The sequence below is a fragment of the Oncorhynchus masou genome, chromosome 11 (assembly GCF_036934945.1).
Source record: "Oncorhynchus masou masou isolate Uvic2021 chromosome 11, UVic_Omas_1.1, whole genome shotgun sequence".
Lineage (NCBI taxonomy): Eukaryota > Metazoa > Chordata > Actinopteri > Salmoniformes > Salmonidae > Oncorhynchus > Oncorhynchus masou.
The window spans coordinates 32,807,151-32,828,283 of NC_088222.1; the positions used below are offsets into that span (position 1 = coordinate 32,807,151).

Sequence of the window (21,133 nt, forward strand, 5' to 3'; positions counted from 1 at the left end):
ATATGACACAGTCCCAAAACTGTTCAGTGTCTGCCCCCCAAAACCTGGTAATGATGAGCTAATGTTTCTGTTAAGGTCCTGTGAGTTCGGCCATCTGACCACTGTACTCATCAGTAATGTCTGCAGTACGCTCTGCTCTTGCCCCTTCGTGTGTCTGGGGTTAGAGAAGTGTTGACCCCAATCAGAGGGCGCAATGGACGTCTGTAAAGGATCCTCTGGGCTGTTGGTTGCTTTTGAAGCCTACCAATTAGATTAGACCCAACTGGGGGGATATAAATCAACTTTAGCAATTTACGAGTCTCAGTATAATCCCACTTACCTCCTTTCCATGTTTTAAACCTTGGCTAAATTCTCTAGGTCTAGGAGTTCTAGGCCTATTATATTCTACAGTGATTTTAAGTGATTGGACCTGTGCTGCTGGGCATAGTTGGAGCCTGTGTAAACTCTTTACTCCTCACAGTTGCCCTTAAAGCATTGTACTAATTGTCCGGTCTCTCTATGTTGTGCCCTGAAAGCAGCTTTCTAATTGGTTTGTCTTTGTGTGCTGCTTGTAAGTAGTGTTGTAATTGGTCTGTTTCTCTCTGTGTTCCCGGAACAGCAGGATGTCAGTGAGTTTACACATAAGCTGTTGGACTGGTTGGAGGATGCCTTCCAGATGAAGGCAGAGGAGGACAGGTATGGAAAAACATCTTTGCTAATGTCACACACATGATTTGTCAAAAAAGCACATGAAACACACACACACACGCTGTGATTAATTCTCCTAGGGGTCAATGGGACACATGCCCTCTCTGTGTTTTCATACAGTATGTACCGTAGTGACTTTAGTAACCATTTTATGAAGGTACCTGTGCAAAAGGGGCTAGGATCATTATTCATATAGCTTAGAGGCCGAAACATCCTCTCCCACGTGGGTGTGTGCGCGCACTGTGACACCCCAATGAGTGTATGTTTTGACTCTGACCTCTTTCTGTTCCCAGAGAGGGTGAGAAACCAAAGAACCCGATGGTTGAGCTGTTCTATGGCCGCTTCCAGGCTGTGGGGGTTCTGGAAGGTAAGAGAGGGAAGCAAACATGTTAGAATGCCCCTGGTGTAGGAGGATAGATGACTGGAGAGTGATTGAGAGATGAGTCTCAGCCGTCTGTAGCAGTAGCAGCAATGAGAGAGGGAGAGGGAGTCCTTGCCCCCGGTAATGAAAGGTGACCTTGTTTTAAAGATGCACTCTCAAACGTTTGTATAATTTCAGACAGTAGTTTTGAAAGTGGTGCTCACGAGCCAAAGGTGGTCCCTGTTTTTGTGTACTACGTCATCAAATTGTGTACTAGGTCATCCATTTCGTATGATATGTTTGTCCCAGAAATCGGTCTTCTCACAAATGTCTGTAGCGTCCGAACAGTTTGACCTACAAACCATTATGACCACACTCATGAACATGATGCTGTTTTTGCTCAAGTGTCACAAGAATCATCTGAAGGTGACCGGTACAGGTTTAAAAAATGTATGGAAGTATGAAGGTAGTTTTGTGCCTACCCAAAAAAAGGGGGTTAAATATCTCCTTGCTATAGGACAGACACTTCAAAACCTTGATTCTTATCATTTATTTTTTTGACTGTCCTTTTTGCCATTTAGGAATGTTATATTTTTTGTATACGTAAAGGGCTCCTAAAATTCAAAATCAAATAGCTAAATGATCCATCTTAACACAATGCCATATGTCAGCTTAGCCCCCCCCAACCTCTTCGACTGTAAAGAAATATGTTACGAATTTGTTGTGCTTAAGATCCTGGAGGTCATCTTTAATGAGATGTGACACATGTAAAAGTACCGGGGCTGCAGTGCATTGATCCTGGAGGACCTTGATGTCTGATTGACATTGTGCTAATTATGCATGACAATACTGGCTCAGAACTGCCAGACACAAAGCTGGACCAGCAAGGCAGCTTCTGCTCTTCTTATGACCTTAATGTCTCATTAGCATGTCCGCTAGCTTTCCCTCTCCACTCCCTGGGTTCTGTTTTTTTCTTTCTGGTCAGTCAGCACTCAGGTGCTGTAGTCAGCGCAGTGGGTCAGCTGAGGCTCTGTGCTGTATGTAGTCAGTTAGTGGATGTGATGGCAACATCTGGGTTCAAATGTTATTGGTCTAATTTGTTTGGTTGAGCTTGCCTTGCGCAATGGACCAATGGAAAAGGTATAAACCCTGCCCATCTGGCATCCCAGGCAGGCTCAATCAAATGCTTTAAGTATTTGAAACGAAACAAATCCTATTTGAAACCAGGCCTGGCTGATAAATTAGTGTGAAATGGGTCTCTCCTCTCTCTCACACGCCTGGGCCACTTTCCCCCTCGCCTCCCCATATGGCACATGCTCGCAAGCAAGCTAGGGCTAGGCCATGGGGTTCAACTGCCTCTACCAAATCCCAGTGCTTCTTTAATTAGTTGTTGGTTATGGCCACTGTTATTGTGAGGTACATACAGTGAGGGGAAAAAGTATTTGATCCTCTGCTGATTTTGTACGTTTGCCCACTGACAAAGACATGATCAGTCTATAATTTTAATGGTAGGTTTATTTGAACAGTGAGAGACAGAACAGCAACAAAAAATTCCAGAAAAAACGCATGTCAAAAATGTTATAAATTGATTTTCATTTTAATGAGGGAAATAAGTATTTGACCCCTCTGCAAAACATGACTTAGTACTTGGTGGCAAAACCCTTGTTGGCAATCAGAGGTCAGACGTTTCTTGTAGTTGGCCAGCAGGTTTGCACACATCTCAGGAGGGATTTTGTCCCACTCCTCTTTGCAGATCTTCTCCAAATCATTAAGGTTTCGAGGCTGACGTTTGGCAACTCGAACCTTCAGCTCCCTCCACAGATTTTCTATGGGATTAAGGGCTGAAGACTGGCTAGGCCACTCCAGGACCTTAATGTGCTTCTTCTTGAGCCACTCCTTTGTTGACTTGGCCGTGTGTTTTGGGTCATTGTCATGCTGGAATACCCATTCTCGACCCATTTTCAATGCCCTGGCTGAGGGAAGGAGGTTCTCACCCAAGATTTGACGGTACATGGCCCCGTCCATCGTCCCTTTGATGCGGTGAAGTTGTCCTGTCCCCTTAGCAGAAAAACACCCCCAAAGCATGTTTCCAACTCCATGTTTGATGGTGGGGATGGTGTTCTTGGGGTCATAGGCAGCATTCCTCCTCCAAACACTGCCAGTTGATGCCATTTTGGTCTCATCTGACCACAACACTTTCATCCAGTTGTCCTCTGAATCATCCAGATGTTCATTGGCAAACTTCAGACGGGCATGTATATGTGCTTTCTTGAGCAGGGGGACCTTGCGGGTGCTGCAGGATTTCAGTCCTTCACGGCGTAGTGTGTTACCAATTGTTTTCTTGGTGACTATGGTCCCAGGTGCCTTGAGATCATTGACAAGATCCTCCTGTGTAGTTCTGGGCTGATTCCTCACCATTCTCATGATCATTGCAACTCCACGAGGTGAGATCTTGCATGGAGCCCCAGGCCGAGGGTGATTGACAGTTCTTTTGTGTTTCTTCCCTTTAAGAGTGTGCCATAAATCTCAGCTCGTTACCTGTACAAAAGACACCTGGGAGCCAGAAATCTTTCTGATTGAGAGGGGGTCAAATACTTATTTCCCTCATTAAAATGCAAATTAATGTAACATTTTTTTGACATGCGTTTCTTTTTTTCTTTTTCTTTTTTTTTCTGTCTTACACTGTTCAAATAAACCTACCATTAAAATTATAGACTGATAATTTATTTGTCAGTGGGCACACGTACAAAATCAGCAGGGGATCAAATACCTTTTTCCCTCACTGTAAATGTAGTTTACATTTCTGTGCTCCTGTTCCTTTCCTCACAGGAAAGAAGTTTGAGAACACAGAGATGTTCGGGCAGTACCCTCTGCAGGTGAATGGCTTTAAGGACCTGCACGAGTGTTTAGAGGCAGCCATGATCGAGGGGGAGATCGAGTCCCTACACTCATCTGCAGAGAACTCTGCCAAGTCTGGACAGGAGGTCAGTGCTGCTGCTCTCTGAGACACACCAACAACAACTGACAGTGGAGTTTGGCATTTTAACTGTAATAGATGTATAAAAGGGAAAATGAAACTCAAAAACATCTTCCAAATCTATGGTTATTCACACAATGTACAGGCAAAAAGGAAGTACCATTACGCTACTGTTCAACTACCAAATGTTATCAGTAGCCCCACTAAACTGTGATTGCTGATCCTGAACACTGGGGCCCCTCATGGGTGTGTACTTAGTCTTCTCCTGTACTCCCTGTTCACCCACGACAGCGTGGCCAAACATGACTTAAACACCATTATAAAGTTTGCTAATGACACAACAGTGGTAGGCCTGATCATCGCCAATGATGAGACAGCCGAACAGGCCCCAATTAACATCGACGGGGCTTTAGTGGAGTGGGTCGGGAGTTTCAAGTTCATTGGTGTCCAAATCACCAACGAACTATCATGTTCCAAACACACCAAGACAGTTGTGAAGAGGGCTCGACAACACTTTTTCCCCCTCAAAGTTCTACAGCTGCGCCATTGAGAGCATCCTGACCGGTTGCAACACCACCGTATGGCCAGTACATCACTGGGCCAAGCTTCCTGCCATCCAGGACCAATATAATAGGCGGTGTCAGAGGAAAGCCTAAAAAATTGTCAGAGACTCCAGTCACCCAAGTCGTAGACAGTTTTCTCTGCTACCGTACGGCAAGTGGTACCGGAGCGCCAAGTCTAGGACCAAAAGGCTCCTTAACAGCTTCTACCCACAAGCCATAAGACTGCTGAACAATTAATCAGATGGCCAACGGACTATTTACATTGACCCCCCCCCCCTTTGTTTTGTACACTGCTGTTTATTATCTATGTATAGTCACTTCATCCCCACCTACATGCCCCCTGTATATAGCCTCGTTGTTGTTATTGTGTTACTTTATATTATTACTTTTTATTTTAGTCTACTTGGTAAATATTTTCTTAACTCTTCTTGAACTGCACTGTTGGTTAAGGGCTTGTAAGTAAGCATTTCTCAGTAAAGTCACACTTGTTGTATTCAGCGCATGTGACAAATAAAGTTTTATTTACAGTTGGAATCAGAAGTTTACTTAGACTTAGGTTGGAGTCATCAAAACTCATTTTTTCAACCACTCCATAAATTTCTTGTTAACAATCTATAGTTTTGGCAAGTCAGTTAGGACATCTACTTTGTGTATTACACAAGTAATTTTTCCCACAATTGTTTACATTATTTTACTTAATTCACAGTATCACAATTCTAGTGGGTCATAAGTTTACATTACACTATGTTAACTGTGCCTTTTAACCAGCTTCGAAAATTCCAGAAATGTATGTAATGGTTTTAGAAGCTTAACATCATTTGAGTCAGTTGGAGGTGTACCTGTGGATGTATTTCAAGGCCTACCTTCAAACTCAGTGCCTCTGCTTGACATCATGGGAAAATCAAAATAAATCCGCCAAGACCTCAGAAAAACTATTGTAGACCTCCACGAGTCTGGTTCATCCTTGGTAGCAATTTCCAAACTCCTGAAGGTACCACGTTCATCTGTACAAACAATAGTATGCAAGTATAAACACCTTGGGACCATGAGTCCTATATCGATATAACCTGAAAGGCCACTCAGCAAGGAAGAAGCCACTGCTCAAAAATCGCCATAAAAAAGCCAGACTACGGTTTGCAATTGCACATGGGGACAAAGATCGTACTTTTTGGAGAAATGTCATCTGGTCTGATGAAACAAAAACAACTGTTTGGCCATAATGACCATCGTTATGTTCGGAGGAAAAAGGGGGATGCTTGCAAGCCGAAGAACACCATCCCTAACGTGAAGCATGGAGGTGGCAGCATCATGTTGTGGGGGTGCTTTGCTGCAGGAAGGACTGGTGCACTTCACAAAATACATGGCATCACGAGGTAAAAAAAAATATGTTGATATTATGTTGATTGAAGCAACATCTCAAGACATCAGTCAGGAAGTTAAACCTTGTTCGCAAATGGGTCTTCCAAATGGACAATGATCCCAAGCATACTTCCAAAGTTGTGGCAAAATGGCTTAAGGACAACGCAGTCAAGGTATTGGAGTGGCCATCACAAAGCCCTGAGCTCAATCCCATAGAAAATGTTTGGGCAGAACTGAAAACGCATGTGCGAGCAAGGAGGCCGACAAACCTGGCTCAGTTACACCAGCTCTGTCAGGAGGAATGGGCCAAAATTCACTCAAATTTTTGTGGCAAGCTTGTGGAAAGCTACCCTTAAATGTTTGACCCAAGTTAAACAATTTAAAGGCAATACTACCAAATACTAATTGAGCGTATGTAAACTTCTGTCCCACTGGGAATGTGATAAAATAAATCAAATCTGAATGAAAACATTCTCTCTACAATTATTCTGACATTTCACATTCTTAAAATAACGTGGTGATCCTAACTGACCTAAGACTGGGAATTTTTACTCGGATTAAATGTCAATAATTGTGAAAAACTGAGTTGAAATGTATTTGGCTAAGGTGTATGTAAACTTCCGACTTCAACGTTGACTGGCTTTCTTTTGGATGGTGGACCATTGTTGATACACGAGTGTGGAAAAACCCAGCAGTGTTGCAGTTCTTGACACACTCAAATCGATGCGCCTGGCACCTACTACCATACTAGGTTCAAAGGCACTTAAATCTTGTCTTGTCCATTCACACCCAGAATGGCACAAACACACAATCCATGGCTGTGTTTCAAATTCAAAGTAGACAGCCCTCTGCCCTAAACCCTCAGCCCTTGAATGTTGTTTTACATCGTCACATCCGAGTGTACCTTAAATGTCCCTTGCCCAAGCGAGAGAGAGTGATGATCGGAGAGGCAAGGTCCTTGGTGGAAATCTTGAAGTTGAGCTTAAAAACAACCAACCTAAAGCTATTAATATACCTAGTAAGCTAACATAGCTAGGTAGCCCCCCTGTCAGGTAGCTAGCTACAGTTACCCTTAGCTGGCTAGCTAGCTTTATAGTTTAGTAATATTTCTTCCAATTTCAGAATTGCAAAAAATGCTTATGAGTCTAGCAATGTTTTATAGAATCCTCACTACGAGACTAAGCCAATTTGCCAAATAAATAATATATAAACCCAGCAAAAAAATAAACATCTCACGATCAACTGCATTTGTTTTCAGCAAACTTAACATGTACATATTTGTATGAACATAAGATTCAACAACTGAGACAAACTGAACAAGTTCCACAGACGTGACTAACAGAAATTTAATAATGTGTCCCTGAACGAAGGGGGGGTCAAAATCAAAAGTAACAGTCAGTATCTGGTGTGGCCACCAGCTGCATTAAGTACTGCAGTGCATTTCCTCCTCATGCACTGCTCACCAGGTTTGCCAGTTCTTGCTGTGAGATGTTCCACCAAGGCAGCTGCAATTTCCTGGACATTTCTGGGGGGAATGGCCCTAACCCTCTGATCCAACAGGTCCCAGATGTGCTCAATGGGACTGAGATCCGGGCTCTTTGCTGGCCATGGCAGAACACTGACATTCCTGTCTTGCAGGAAATCACGCACAGAATGAGCAGTATAGCTGGTGGCATTGTCATGCTGGAGGTTCATGTCAGGATGAGCCTGCAGGAAGGGTATCACATGAGGGAGGAGGATGTCTTCCCTGTAACGCACAGTGTTGAGATTGCCTGCAATGACAACAAGCTCAGTCCGATGATGCTGTCACAGACCGCCCCAGACCATGACGGACCTTCCACCTCCAAATCGATCCTGCTCCAGAGTACAGGCCTCGGCGTAACGCTCATTCCTTCGACGATAAACACGTATCCGACCATCAAAACTGTGACTCGTCAGTGAAGAGCACTATTTGCCACTCCTGACTGGTCCAGCGACGGGTTTGTGCCCATAGGCGACGTTGTTGCCGGTGATGTCTGGTGAGGACCTACCTTACAACAGGCCTACAAGCCCTCAGTCCAGCCTCTCTCAGCATATCGAAGACAGTCTGAGCACTGATGGAGGGATTGTGTGTTCCTGGTGTAACTCGGGCAGCTTTTGTTGCCATACTGTATCTGTCCCGCAGATACGTTCAGCTGTACCGATCCTGGGCAGGTGTTGTTACATGTGGTCTGCCACGGCGAGGATGATCAGCTGTCCACCCTGTCTCCCTGTAGCACTGTCTTAGGCGTCTCACAGTATGGACATTGCAAGTTATTGCTCTGGCCACGTGCCGTCCTCATGCTTCCTTGCAGCATGCCTAAGGCACATTCACACAGATGAGCAGGGACCCTAGGCATCTTTCTTTTGGTGTTTTCCAGGGTCTGTAGAAATGCCTCTTTAGTGTCCTAAGTTTTCATAACTGTGACCTTAATTGCCTACCGTCTGTAAGCTGTTAGTGTCTTAACGACTGTTCCACAGGTGGATGCTCATTAATTGTTTTATGGTTCATTGAACAAGCATGGGAAACAGTCTTTAAACCCTTTACCATAAAGATCTGTGAAGTAAAAAAATGTTTTTTAAATCCATCTTTGAAAGACAGGGTCCTGAAAAAGGACGTTTCTTTTTTTGCTGAGTTTATGTACGGACGGACGCTCAAATTTGTTGGTACCCCTCCACAAAAAAACAAAGAATGTACAATTTTCTCTTAAATTGTTTATTCCAGATTTAATAGAAATCAGAAACTGACGTACCTTCACCTTGGAGTTCAGCTTGTATCTCATTGCCGGTTATGCTTAGTTCTTTTTCTACCATTTGCACTATCCTTCTGTTCAATCTGGGGTCGATTTTCCTCTTGTTGCTGCGCCCAGGGAGGTTGGCTAAAGTTCCATGGACCTTAAACTTGTTAATAATATTTGCAACTGTTGTCACAGGAACATCAAGCTGCTTGGAGATGGTCTTGTAGCCTTTACCATGCTTGTCTATTTTCTTTCTGATCTCCTCAGACAAATCTCTCCTTTGCTTTCTCTAATGAAATGTTGTCATTTTGCTATGTTTTTGGTGAAGAACTACTTTGCATCCATGAGCTACCTAGCTTTTTATATGACCAGCACTGTAGGTGCGCTAGACAACTTTACCAGCATCATAGCATACGGATCGATGAATCGTTGTGACATATGAAATACGAGTGAATGTGTAATCAATGTGTAATAACTACGTAGAAAATGTATCGACGCATTCAATTATTATTTGAAGTACAGTAATATTCTGGTCCTGATTGATCAACAAGCTTATTTGACACGTCAAATAGTGTTTGACGTGCAGCTTTTTTTGACACGCAAATGGCGTTCCATAGAAATCCGACTGAACAAATGAACAACGATGAACAACGAAACAGCACAGCAAATAAGTGAAACAGATAGGTTTTGATTATGTTTTACTGGTAATGGGGACATACGTAAATGTCAGCAAAATAACTTTTTGTGTGTGTAACCTTTTATTTATCTAGGCAAGTCAGTTAAGACCATTCTTATTTACAATGACGACGCTGGGCAAATTGTATGCTGCCCTATGAGACTCCCAATCATGGCTGGATGTGATACAGCCTGGATTCGAACCAGGGACTGTAGTGACTCCTCTTGCACTGAGATGCAGTGCCTTAGACTGTGTGTGTGTGTGTGTGTTAATGCTTAAAAGGCCACTAAAATTTTAAATATCGGGTATCGGTTTTTATTGCAAGGAAAATATCAGATATCGCTCTCGGCCAAAAATGAAATTTCTGTGCATCACTAGTATATGTGTTTTAGCAAGCTAGCTTCATAATTTTTTATGACATGCCGAAACTTCACGGCCACCAGAGTTTGACATGTGACTACAGTTTGCATTGAATTGTGGGTCATATCAACCCTGCAAGTGAAAAGTTGTTCACTTGCTTCCTCGAGCTAAATTGATGGCCGAGAGGGCAAAGTTAGTGAATTGGACCTCCCCTTAAGATGGCAGTCAAACTGTATCTGGATTCGATGGGGATTCCCCGAGGGAAAGTGGATAGTGTAAGGGCTGAGGGGGTAAAAATGTGTTTGGACCGCAGCCCGTTTTCTCAATTGTCTCAAGGCATAAAAAATCTTTTAAGCCGTTTCCTCCCCTTCATCTACAATGATTGAAGTGGACTTAACAGGTGTAAGGGATCATAGCTTTCACCTGGTCAGTCTGTCATGGAAAGAGCAAGTGTTCCTAATGTTTTGTACACTCAGTGTATATACCATCGATGTCTGCTTGGACATAAATAATAGACTGGAGACACAACAATATTAGTGGGACAGGCGAGTCATGTGGTAATGATTTCTAAACACGCTACTCAAGACTACTCATTAAGAAGGGCCCAATTAAAACATTCTAAAATGTGGTGTTTATGGAAAACCAATGACTCATATGACCTATTTTAGAAAGCGGGAACTCAATTATAATGACATTTGGTATTTCCCCATCAGCACTGGTTTACCGAACTTCCTCCTGTCTTGACCTTTGAACTGTCGAGATTTGAGTTCAACCAAGCCCTGGGTCGACCTGAGAAGATCCACAACAAGCTGGAGTTCCCCTCCATGCTGTACATGGACAGGTAAGGAAAATGTTATTCAACTTGCATATCAAAAAAAAAAAGTTGTGTGTTTAGGGCCTTTTTCTCTGACCCAGATTAAGCATATTCCTGGCCTAAAAAACACATTCAATGGAGATTCTCTATTGAGAAAGTATTTCAGTTCAGGAGAGGAATTTATGAACTTGTATGATTTCTGTTGTATTTCATCAGGTATATGGACAGGAACCGAGAGATCACCAGGATTAAACGAGAGGAGATCAGGAGACTGAAAGAGCAACTGACTTTACTTCAACAGCGTCTGGAGAGGTACAGTAAACTGAGCTAGGCTGTCACACACACACATGGGGGGGGGGTAAACCATAAAGATTTATCTAACTATTTATTGACGGACCGGTTTGGGTTTTCACTTTACCTTCTACAAGGGTATTTTAATGTTTGATTTCTTACATTAAAATAAATCCTTAATGACAAAAATGGCGCTCAACCATTTTTATAGTAAGAAAACTGCTTGCTAACTTTCTAGCACAACAAGTCAACAACTTCAGGAGGGCAAGCTTGCCAAATAGATCCCTAGAAATCGTCCAACTACCTCTAGGGACAAAAGTAAGAACTGCAATTGAAGCCAAAAATATAGAGGATAATAATTATTCTCCATACATGTAATGAAATGGAGGCATACTAAAAAAATGAAATGGAGGCATACTAAGTCGAAATAACGTGACGCTGTGTACAGTTACACGCGCACACTAATGCAATTATTGTGGATAGTCAGATTTAATATAATAGTTTGTTTTAAAATGTTAATATGATTTTGGGCCTCCCGAGTGCCACAGTGGTCTAAGATTTCACAACCGGCCGTGATCAGGAGTCCCATAGGGTGGCGTACAATTGGCCCAGTGTCCTCCTCCTGCCATAATCCGTTTTAATATTGAATTATTAGTGTGTATGATGCAGAACATTAAGAAGTTTTTTATAAAAATTCTTGAATGGAACAAATAACTGTAAATGGTAACCATTGGTTGAGTACCAGATTTTGATTCCTATGTAATGTTCTATAAATAAGACGGTCAGTTTTGTCCTCCTATTATTTTTAGTGAAAGTTTGGTTGAGCAGTATGGAGAAAGCCTATTAAAACCACTACCCATACAGCATATTTAGAAATGTTATTCAGAGACATTATATACCATCAAAAATATGAGATATTTTGATCATATCGCCCAGTCCTAACACGTATACACCTACACACACGCCTCAGTTTATCAATGTAAGAAAGTAAACAATCAAAATGACTGGTCATTCCCTAGCAACAGTCATAGCAACAATACAATACGCTCTCCTGGAGACAAAACAGAACAGTGTAATCATTAACGGCTGATTTTATTTCTGGCATTGTTGGTATGTACAACATGTCCCCAGCAGTCACATTCTGTTCAGAATTTCATACTTTTGTAATGCATTTAACATTTTATAATGCTGTTATGGTGTTTATAGAGTCTTTCATTCTCTCTCTCTCTCTCTCTCTCTCTCTCCCAGGTATCTGAGCTATGGCTCTGGTCCCAAGAGGTTTCCTCTGGCAGATGTCCTGCAGTACGCCATGGAGTTTGCCTCCAGTAAGCCAGTCTGCACCTCTCCCTTGGAGGACATCGACACGTCAGCACCACCCGGTGGCACAACGGGGCAGCTGCTGCCTGCTCTAAGGCAAGTCATGCAACACCATGCAGCAACAAACGCTCCTTCTGTCAGGATTTAAGTGTACATTTTCCGATACCTTTTTCCCCCCAGTAATTCTGTCTGATTGAACTGTTAAATAAGTGGGATTCAGAAGTACAGAGTTGTGGTTTTAACTTCACACTCGTCTGCACCTGACATTACAGCACAGCCGAACAGGGTCCCTCCTGCACCCTTCCAGAGGGTTTGTCTCCCGCCCCCACCCAAGCTCCCTCCACCCAGCAGAGGGTGCCCATCCACAAGCCCTTCACCCAGTCCCGACTGCCCCCTGACCTGCCTATGCACCCAGCCCCACGCCACATCACTGAGGAGGAGCTCCGGGTGCTGGAGGGCTGCCTGCACCGCTGGAGGAGTGAGGTGGAGAACGACACCCATGGTACGAGGTCTTGTTTACCTCCATCTGTCTCATATGCTCTCAAGCACACAAATATCTTAATTCTAATGATGGGTTGATTTTGCTTCTCCAGATCTTCAGGGCAGCATATCCAGAATCCACAGAACCATTGAGCTGATGTATTCTGACAAGTCCATGATGCAGGTAAGGGATGCCCTGCCTAAACCTGACGAACCACCTTGACACAAAAAAAATCCTTTTTCACTGGCTGTAATACTTAAACACCAAATGGAGGTGTTATTGTCTTGATTTGAGAGCACTCACATTTAACACACATTGAGTAAACACAAGTCAGGGGATTGCATTGGGTTTCTGGCCACTCCATTTCCCCCCCCCTTGCTGGCTACCAGGTTCCGTTCCGGCTGCATGCGGTGCTGGTGCACGAGGGCCAGGCTAACGCTGGCCATTACTGGGCCTACATCTACGACCCCCACCAGCAGCGCTGGATGAAGTACAACGACATCTCGGTCACCAAATCCTCCTGGGAGGAGCTGGTCAGGGACTCGTTCGGAGGCTACCGTAACGCCAGCGCCTACTGCCTCATGTATATCAACGACAAGAAGCCTTTCCTCATAGAAGGTAGCTACCGCTCACTGTAGATAAATATATTTATTTAGCTTTTGCCTTGTTATGGTATACTGTATTTTCTTTGTTCTTGTGTTAAAAAGCAGTAATTGCAGCTCTAATCACTATCCTTTCAGAGTATGTAATTAGGACATGGGCAAGCTTGTTGGTTATTCTTAGGGCTGTTTATGCTGTACATGCACAGGACTTTCCATTTCTGAGCATGTTTATAATATACTGTTAAAGGAATTTAATTCCTATATGTTCATCAACCAATTAAAACACTCTGCCCATTCCTAAGAAACTTATTTGCATAAAATGGACAGAGACCAGTCTCAAAATCAATCAATAGCGTTTATTCTCGAGAGTACTGATCATAACACAACGTACATTGGATTATATCACATTTTGTCATAGCGTTTTGAATGCTGCTCCTCCTTCTCCCCCCGATACAATGGAAAATATAGTTCACAAGCCTTCCCACATTGTCTGCCACCTGTTAAACAATCTACTACAAGCCCAAGGTCTCTCCTCTCCCTGGGTAGAGACAGGATGTCCTGTAAGGAACACAGCTCCATTAGTTTCTAACAAGGATCAGACAGTCCTTCTAATTCTGGATGAAAACTACACACATTACATTCAGTAACATAGTAGTATTCTATTTAGTCAAAGTTCCGATTTTAAATGCATACATAATTTAGTCATTATTCATAAAAATCCCTTAACATATAGAGCTGGTGACTGTAGCTGACTGCCTGGTTGTGTCTCTGCAGAGGAGTTTGATAAGGAGACGGGTCAGATGCTGAGTGGTCTTGATAAGCTCCCTTCGGACCTGAAGGCCTACGTGAAGGAGGACAATGGCCTGTTTGACAAGGAGATCGAGGAGTGGGACACCCTGCAGGCACGCAAGGCCCAGCAGGAGAAGCTGGCCCTGGCCGCAGCCACTGCAGCGGCAGAAACAACGTCCCCTCAACCTATGAGCACAGAGCCCAGTCCACCAGACAGCTGGGGTGAGGACTAGGGGTCTTCTCTACAACAATTAAACACTACTGAGCTGGTCTGGTTACGCCTTGACCAACGTTTCTGGATGTGTGAAAATAACATTTCCAGGCCAGCACAGTTGTGGCAAACTGGCACAAGTGTGTAAATTATATTAGGCAGATTGAAAAATGTCATGAGTCTGAGACTTGTGCTTCCACTGCAGTGTTGGTTTATGTGTTTGTGTGTGGTTCCTCCAGGCCCTCAGCAGGACCCAGAGTACATGGAGCAGCCGTCCCCCACAGATGACTCCAAGCACCTGCAGGAGGACACAGAGAGGGCCATCTCCAAGGCTGCAGCCGAGAAGCAGGAGGAGAGGAGCCCTGAGGGACTGCTTACTGCAGTAAGACCAAACATCTCTCACACACACACTGTCACATAGAGTAGGCCAGAAGGCTATACTGGAAAACCTAACCTCTATCAAAATAAAAAAGATGGCGGAGCCGCAAAAGTTATTCTGTGTAAGGGTGTTTATTTACGTAGTGATTCCGGAACAAAAACAACCATACTGCCATCAAACATATACCTTATGGGCCAGCTAAAAACAGATCAATCCAAAATGCCTCCCCATGAACTGAAAGAGGCTCCTTTTGTAGGGCTAGCCCTTCCCCTCAGAACAATTAACCCTAATTAATTGAGCAATTACCTAGTAAAACCTACATTTTCCATTAACTAAACATACTAAAGGATATACATTGCAACATGTTTTTTAAACAATATCACCACATAACATTTACAAAATTACATCACTACTGACGATGTCTTTTAATATGCCCATTTACATTAATGAGCCATTTGGGACAGGCACTAGAAAGTCAGCCCAATTCCCTTAGCTCGGGTCCTTATCCAGCATACCCGGAAGCTACAGAGAGAGAGGAACAAAACAAACAAACAACGCGCTCATCCACAACATAGATAAGTATAATACATATTACTTATATTACAAATTAACTGACAAGTGTGAAATGTATGTACTATGACAGAAGTTAATGTGTGTCGACCCACATTGTTAACTTATCTTATAACAAAGCAGGGAGGAGTGATGAATGTGTGCGTGCGTTAAAGAACCAAATGCCGCCCGCGACCAGTGATGGACTTCTGTCACATTACCTTCCTCCTCTCCGGAAGCCTTGTCATGGTGGACTACCTATCGTTTTCTTTTCCTGCCTTGTGACACACAAAACCTAAAGGGCTGGAGCTCTAGATACCACCTGGTATCACGAGAATTTCAGTCCTTCATGGTCTGGATCCAGACTCTGCTAAGATGCTGTATGTGCTCCTCCCAGGAGTGGCTGTAGATCACATCATCCAAGTAAGCGTCAGTCCTGGAGGACCTTGTCCATCAGCCTCTGGAAAGTCGCAGGGGCCCCATGAAGGCCAAACAGCATGACCTTAAACTGGAACAGGCCCAATGGCATCCGGAATGCCGTGTAGGCCTTGGATTGTTCATCCAGGGGCACCTGCCAGTACCCTTTGCAGAGATCTGTGGTGATTTAATGAGCTCTACCTATTCTCTCCAGTAAGTCATCAATGCGGGGCATGGGGTAGGCATCAAACTGGGAGATGGCATTCACCTTACGGAAACCCATGCAGACACGCAAAGACCCATCCTTCTTTGGGACAATGACAATAGGGCTGCTCCATTCACTTGAAGATGGCTCAACAACATCCATTTCTATCATGGTGTGGACCTCTTCCTTGGGGGCTATCACCAGCCTCTCAGGCACACGGTAAGGGTGCTGGCGGACAGGGTTCTGGCCAGGCTTCAAACAAATGACGTGTTCTAGGACTTTGGTTCTTCCTAGTCTGGGACTGAAGAGGGCCGGATACTTGCCAAACAGCTGCTTCAGCTCATGTTGCTTGTTTTCTTCTAGGTGAGCCAGTATGACCTCTGCTCGTCCTTTCCATGCCTCTGTGACCCCATCCGACTCTGCAGACCAGAAAGGACTTTCCCTTGGAGAGTTCCTCTTTCTCCTCCCAGGCCTTGAGGAGGTTTACATGATAGGCTTGCTTCTTCTTACCCTTGTCCGGGTGCAGCACCTTGTAGGTCACCGGGCCCATCTTCCTCCCGATTAGGTACGGTCCTTGCCATTGTGCAAGGAGCTTGTTGGTAGACGAGGGAAGGAGGAGCAGGACTTTCTGTCCTGGCTCAAACTCTTTGTGGCGAGCGTGCTGGTCATACCCTCTTCTGGGTTTGCTAAAGGTTTGCCCTAGCTTCCTCTCGGTACCACTCCAACTGGTCTTGCATCTGGAGGACGTACTGGACAATCCCCTGTCCTGAGGTAGCTACTGGGGAACCTTCCCAGCAGGTCCAGTGGTCCCTGCACTGGCCATCCATAGAAGAGTTTGAATGGCAAGAAACCTGTCGATGCCTGAGGCACCTCCCTGTAAGCAAAAAGCAGAAAGGGTAACCACTTATCCCAGTCTTGACCAGTGTCAGCCACAAACTTCCTCAGCATGTTCTTGAGCGTTTGGTTGAATCTGTCTACGGGCCCATCCATTTGGGGTTGGTAGGGAGTGGTTCTCAAGCCTTTAATGCCCAGCTGTTGGTGGAGTTGAACCATCAGTCGTGAGGTGAAGTTTGTCCCTTGGTCCGTCAGGATTTCATCAGGGATTCCTAAATGAGAGAAGAGCTGAACAAGAGCACTGATTATTTTTGGTGTGGTTATGGAACGGAGTGGGAAGGCTTCTGGGAACCGGATGGCATAGTCACAGATCACCAATATACAGTGCCTTGCGAAAGTATTCGGCCCCCTTGAACTTTGCGACCTTTTGCCACATTTCAGGCTTCAAACATAAAGATATAAAACTGTATTTTTTTTGTGAAGAATCAACAACAAGTGGGACACAATCATGAAGTGGAACGACATTCATTGGATATTTCAAACTTTTCTAACAAATCAAAAACTGAAATTGGGCGTGCAAAATTATTCAGCCCCCTTAAGTTAATAATTTGTAGCGCCACCTTTTGCTGCGATTACAGCTGTAAGTCGCTTGGGGTTTGTATCAGTTTTGCACATCGAGAGACTGAAATTTTTTCCCATTCCTCCTTGCAAAACAGCTCGAGCTCAGTGAGGTCGGATGGAGAGCATTTGTGAACAGCAGTTTTCAGTTCTTTCCACAGATTCTCGATTGGATTCAGGTCTGGACTTTGACTTAGCCATTCTAACACCTGGATATGTTTATTTTTGAACCATTCCATTGTAGATTTTGCTTTATGTTTTGGATCATTGTCTTGTTGGAAGACAAATCTCCGTCCCAGTCTCAGGTCTTTTGCAGACTCCATCAGGTTTTCTTCCAGAATGGTCCTGTATTTGGCTCCATCCATCTTCCCATCAATTTTAACCATCTTCCCTGTCCCTGCTGAAGAAAAGCAGGCCCAAACCATGATGCTGCCACCACCATGTTTGACAGTGGGTATGGTGTGTTCAGGGTGATGAGCTGTATTGCTTTTACGCCAAACATAACATTTTGCATTGTTGCCAAAAAGTTCAATTTTGGTTTCATCTGACCAGAGCACCTTCTTCCACATGTTTGGTGTGTCTCCCAGGTGGCTTGTGGCAAACTTTAAATTACACTTTTTATGGATATCTTTAAAGAAATGGCTTTCTTCTTGCCACTCTTCCATAAAGGCCAGATTTGTGCAATATACGACTGATTGTTGTCCTATGGACAGAGTCTCCCACCTCAGCAGTTCATCCAGAGTGATCATGGGCCTCTTGGCTGCATCTCTGATCAGTCTTCTCCTTGTATGAGCTGAAAGTTTATAGGGACGGCCAGGTCTTGGTAGATTTGCAGTGGTCTGATACTCCTTCCATTTCAATATTATCGCTTGAACAGTGCTCCTTGGGATGTTGAAAGCTTGGGAAATCTTTTTGTATCCAAATCCGGCTTTAAACTTCTTCACAACAGTATCTCGGACCTGCCTGGTGTGTTCCTTGTTCTTCATGATGCTCTCTGCGCTTTTAACGGACCTCTGAGACTATCACAGTGCAGGTGCATTTATACGGAGACTTGATTACACACAGGGGGATTGTATTTATCATCATTAGTCATTTAGGTCAACATTGGATCATTCAGAGATCCTCACTGAACTTCTGGAGAGAGTTTGCTGCACTGAAAGTAAAGGGGGCTGAATAATTTTGCACGCCCAATTTTTCAGTTTTTGATTTAAGTTTGAAATATCCAATAAATGTCGTTCCACTTCATGATTGTGTCCCACTTGTTGTTGTTTCTTCACAAAAAAATACTGTTTTATATCTTTGTTTGAAGCCTGAAATGTGGCAAAAGGTCGCAAAGTTCAAGGGGGCCGAATACTTTTGCAAGGCACTGTATACTTGTAACCTGCGCTACTCTTCTCCAAGGGTCCGACAATGTCCATTGCAATTTTCTTGAATGGAGTAGAGATAACTGACAGTGAACATAGAGGAGCCCGGTCAGACCTACGGACAGCACTGGGTTTCTGGCACGTGGGGCATGATTTGCAGTAGGTTTGTACATCAGTAGACATGGAGGGCCAAAAGAAACAGGAGCCTAAGATAAGACCTATGTTGCCTTAGATGACCTGCGCATGGAGCTGTATGTGCAAGGTTGAGAACAAGTGGTCTACAGGTAGATGGCACCACCAACTTCCTGCTATGCTATTTGCCTCTGACCCAAGGTAGAGTATGTGGTTGTCTACCATGTACATCTCCCCCACATGAAGATTGACAAGGCCTAAGCTGGGGACAGTCAAACAAACATTAAGGTTGCGTCAGACTTCTGCAGTGTAGCAAAATTTTGCATAAGATCCCATTGCACCTCTAACCCAGACACATCAGCAACAGGTACAGGGGTTCCCACATACTTCTCAAGACGCCGCTGGCGGCGTGACTTTCTGGGCCCTTTGGTTCCCCCTCGCACAGACTATTACACAAGTCAGACAGAGGTTGTAAACCAGCTTTGGCCTGGGCACGAGTTACAACTGAACATGACACCTGAAACTGACTGCTCATATAGCTGACCCCCCACACTTCACAACAGATCAGAGAGTACAGGCACATCCCTCCCCAAAATCATCTCAAAAGGTAGCTTCTCCATTACCCCAACTTTTGAGGAGGTATTTCTGACTGTGGGCTGCGGTGACTGGTCACCATGAACACATTGGAATCAGTATCTGATGACCGTAATCAATATCATTAACAGGTACATTACCTTTTCTGATCAACGACAGGGAACTGCCGGTGTCAATCATTGCAGTAAGACTTTTACCATTCACTTTTACAGGTACCAAGCCTGACCCTTCCCGAGTCTGTCTATTCTGAACACCATCCCCCTCTCTGGGTACATAACAGTAACCTGAGAGCTTGGGTTTACGTAGCGGACACATTGAAGCTTTGTGCCCCTGCTGCCGGCAGTAAAAACAGGTCAGACCCCTCCCATCAGAGCGAACTGCATGACCCCTTACCTCCCTACTCCCAGACACATAACCCCCAGAGTTACCTCCGGCGTCGCTGATGTCTCTTGTGTCTGAGACTCCTTGGAGCGGGTGCTGCAGGTCGTGGTGGGCCCCCTTTACGTGCATTAAGGTACTGCAGTGCAAGCTTGGCCGCCATAAGCCTGTCCTTGGGCTCGTGCTCTCGGACCTAGGTTCAAATGTCGTGTGGTAGAACTTGTAGAAGTTGCTCGAGGATTATGACCTCACCGATTTTTGTCCTGTGTTTTCTCCTTTGGTCGAACCCATCGTCGGTAGAGACCCTTAAGGCGGTGGTACGTCTGTCGGCGACTCACCGGATGGCGTCGATGCAGCTCTGAAGCGTTGACGGTAGGTCTCTGGGGAGATGAACTTCACCAGCAGCGCTTCCTTCAAGCCCTTGTAGACATTGGACAGCCCCTCATCCAATGCTGTGTAAGCCTCTAAGGCCTTGCCAGTGAGCAATGGGACAAGCCTGCAGGCCCACTCTACCTCTGGCCACTGCCACGTCTTGGCCATGCGCTCAAACCTCAGCAGGTAGTTTTCAATGTCCTCCCCCTGCTGGTATGAGGGCATCTTTGGCTCCTTCCTCAGGAATGCTGGAAGCTGGATGTTAACACTGATGGACTAGTCTCCTGGTGCTGGGGCTGGCCTCATTCCTGCTTGGGGATCCTGCTGTGGAGTTGAAGTCCCTGCTGCGTTGAGCCTTTGTCGTCCTGGTGTTGGCAGACCCAATCACTGACTAGTTCCGCTTGGTGAGGAACTGTGAGGATAGATTGGCGTAGACCCTGGAACTCCTGCTTGAGGTCTTCGTCCCTCCTCTCAAGGCAGGTGAACAGTTGCTGGAAAAAGGCTACCATTGTTGGGTGTGGTTCTGGTCCCCCAACTGTTCCTTCAGTCAGCTGGTCTTTTGTGGCTATATCTGCTGGTTCAACCAGTAGCTCAAGCGGTTCTGGTTGTGTTTGGCCCCTTAGTCGGGCTCCTAGTTTCTCATACTTGACCTCTTCTTCACCAGACGATTCCATGGTATTCCACCCCAGTTCAACTTCAAGTACCGTTTCTGACAGTTGATGCTGCTGCTGAGAACGCAATCCTGTATGCATTCCTTTACCTCTCTTGTTGGAATTCACTGATTTGCGGTGCGCCATCCCACCACTGCCACCATATGTCACGTAGAGTAGGCCAGAAGGCTATACTGGAAAACATAACCTCTATCAAAATAAAAAGATGCTGGAGCTGCAAAAGTTCTTCTGTGCAAGGGTGTTTATTTACATAGTGATTCCGGAACAAAAACAACTGTACTGCCATCAAACATATACCTTATAGGCCAGCTAAAAACAATGCTACCCCACCCACAGCTCAATCCAAAATGCCTCCCCATGAACTGAAAGAGAGGCT

General features: G+C 44.6%; 1 protein-coding gene across 7 annotated transcripts in view; it reads left to right on the forward strand.

Annotated features, from left to right (window-relative positions):
• Window positions 1-21,133, forward strand: part of LOC135548559 (ubiquitin carboxyl-terminal hydrolase 25-like) — a 49,867-nt gene that overhangs the window by 12,867 nt on the left and 15,867 nt on the right. For 4 of the 7 annotated variants that reach the window (XM_064978295.1, XM_064978298.1, XM_064978297.1 and 1 more), the window contains exons 8-18: window positions 599-675; window positions 981-1,054; window positions 3,878-4,032; window positions 10,453-10,580; window positions 10,770-10,865; window positions 12,093-12,257; window positions 12,434-12,663; window positions 12,755-12,825; window positions 13,032-13,260; window positions 14,019-14,255; window positions 14,484-14,626. In XM_064978295.1, coding sequence (XP_064834367.1) covers window positions 599-675; window positions 981-1,054; window positions 3,878-4,032; window positions 10,453-10,580; window positions 10,770-10,865; window positions 12,093-12,257; window positions 12,434-12,663; window positions 12,755-12,825; window positions 13,032-13,260; window positions 14,019-14,255; window positions 14,484-14,626 — 1,605 coding nt within the window. Of the gene's footprint in view, window positions 1-598; window positions 676-980; window positions 1,055-3,877; window positions 4,033-10,452; window positions 10,581-10,769; window positions 10,866-12,092; window positions 12,258-12,433; window positions 12,664-12,754; window positions 12,826-13,031; window positions 13,261-14,018; window positions 14,256-14,483; window positions 14,627-15,087; window positions 15,133-20,183; window positions 20,193-21,133 lie in introns of all 7 variants that reach the window. The other 3 variants (XM_064978300.1, XM_064978301.1, XM_064978296.1) reach the window with 3 other exon arrangements.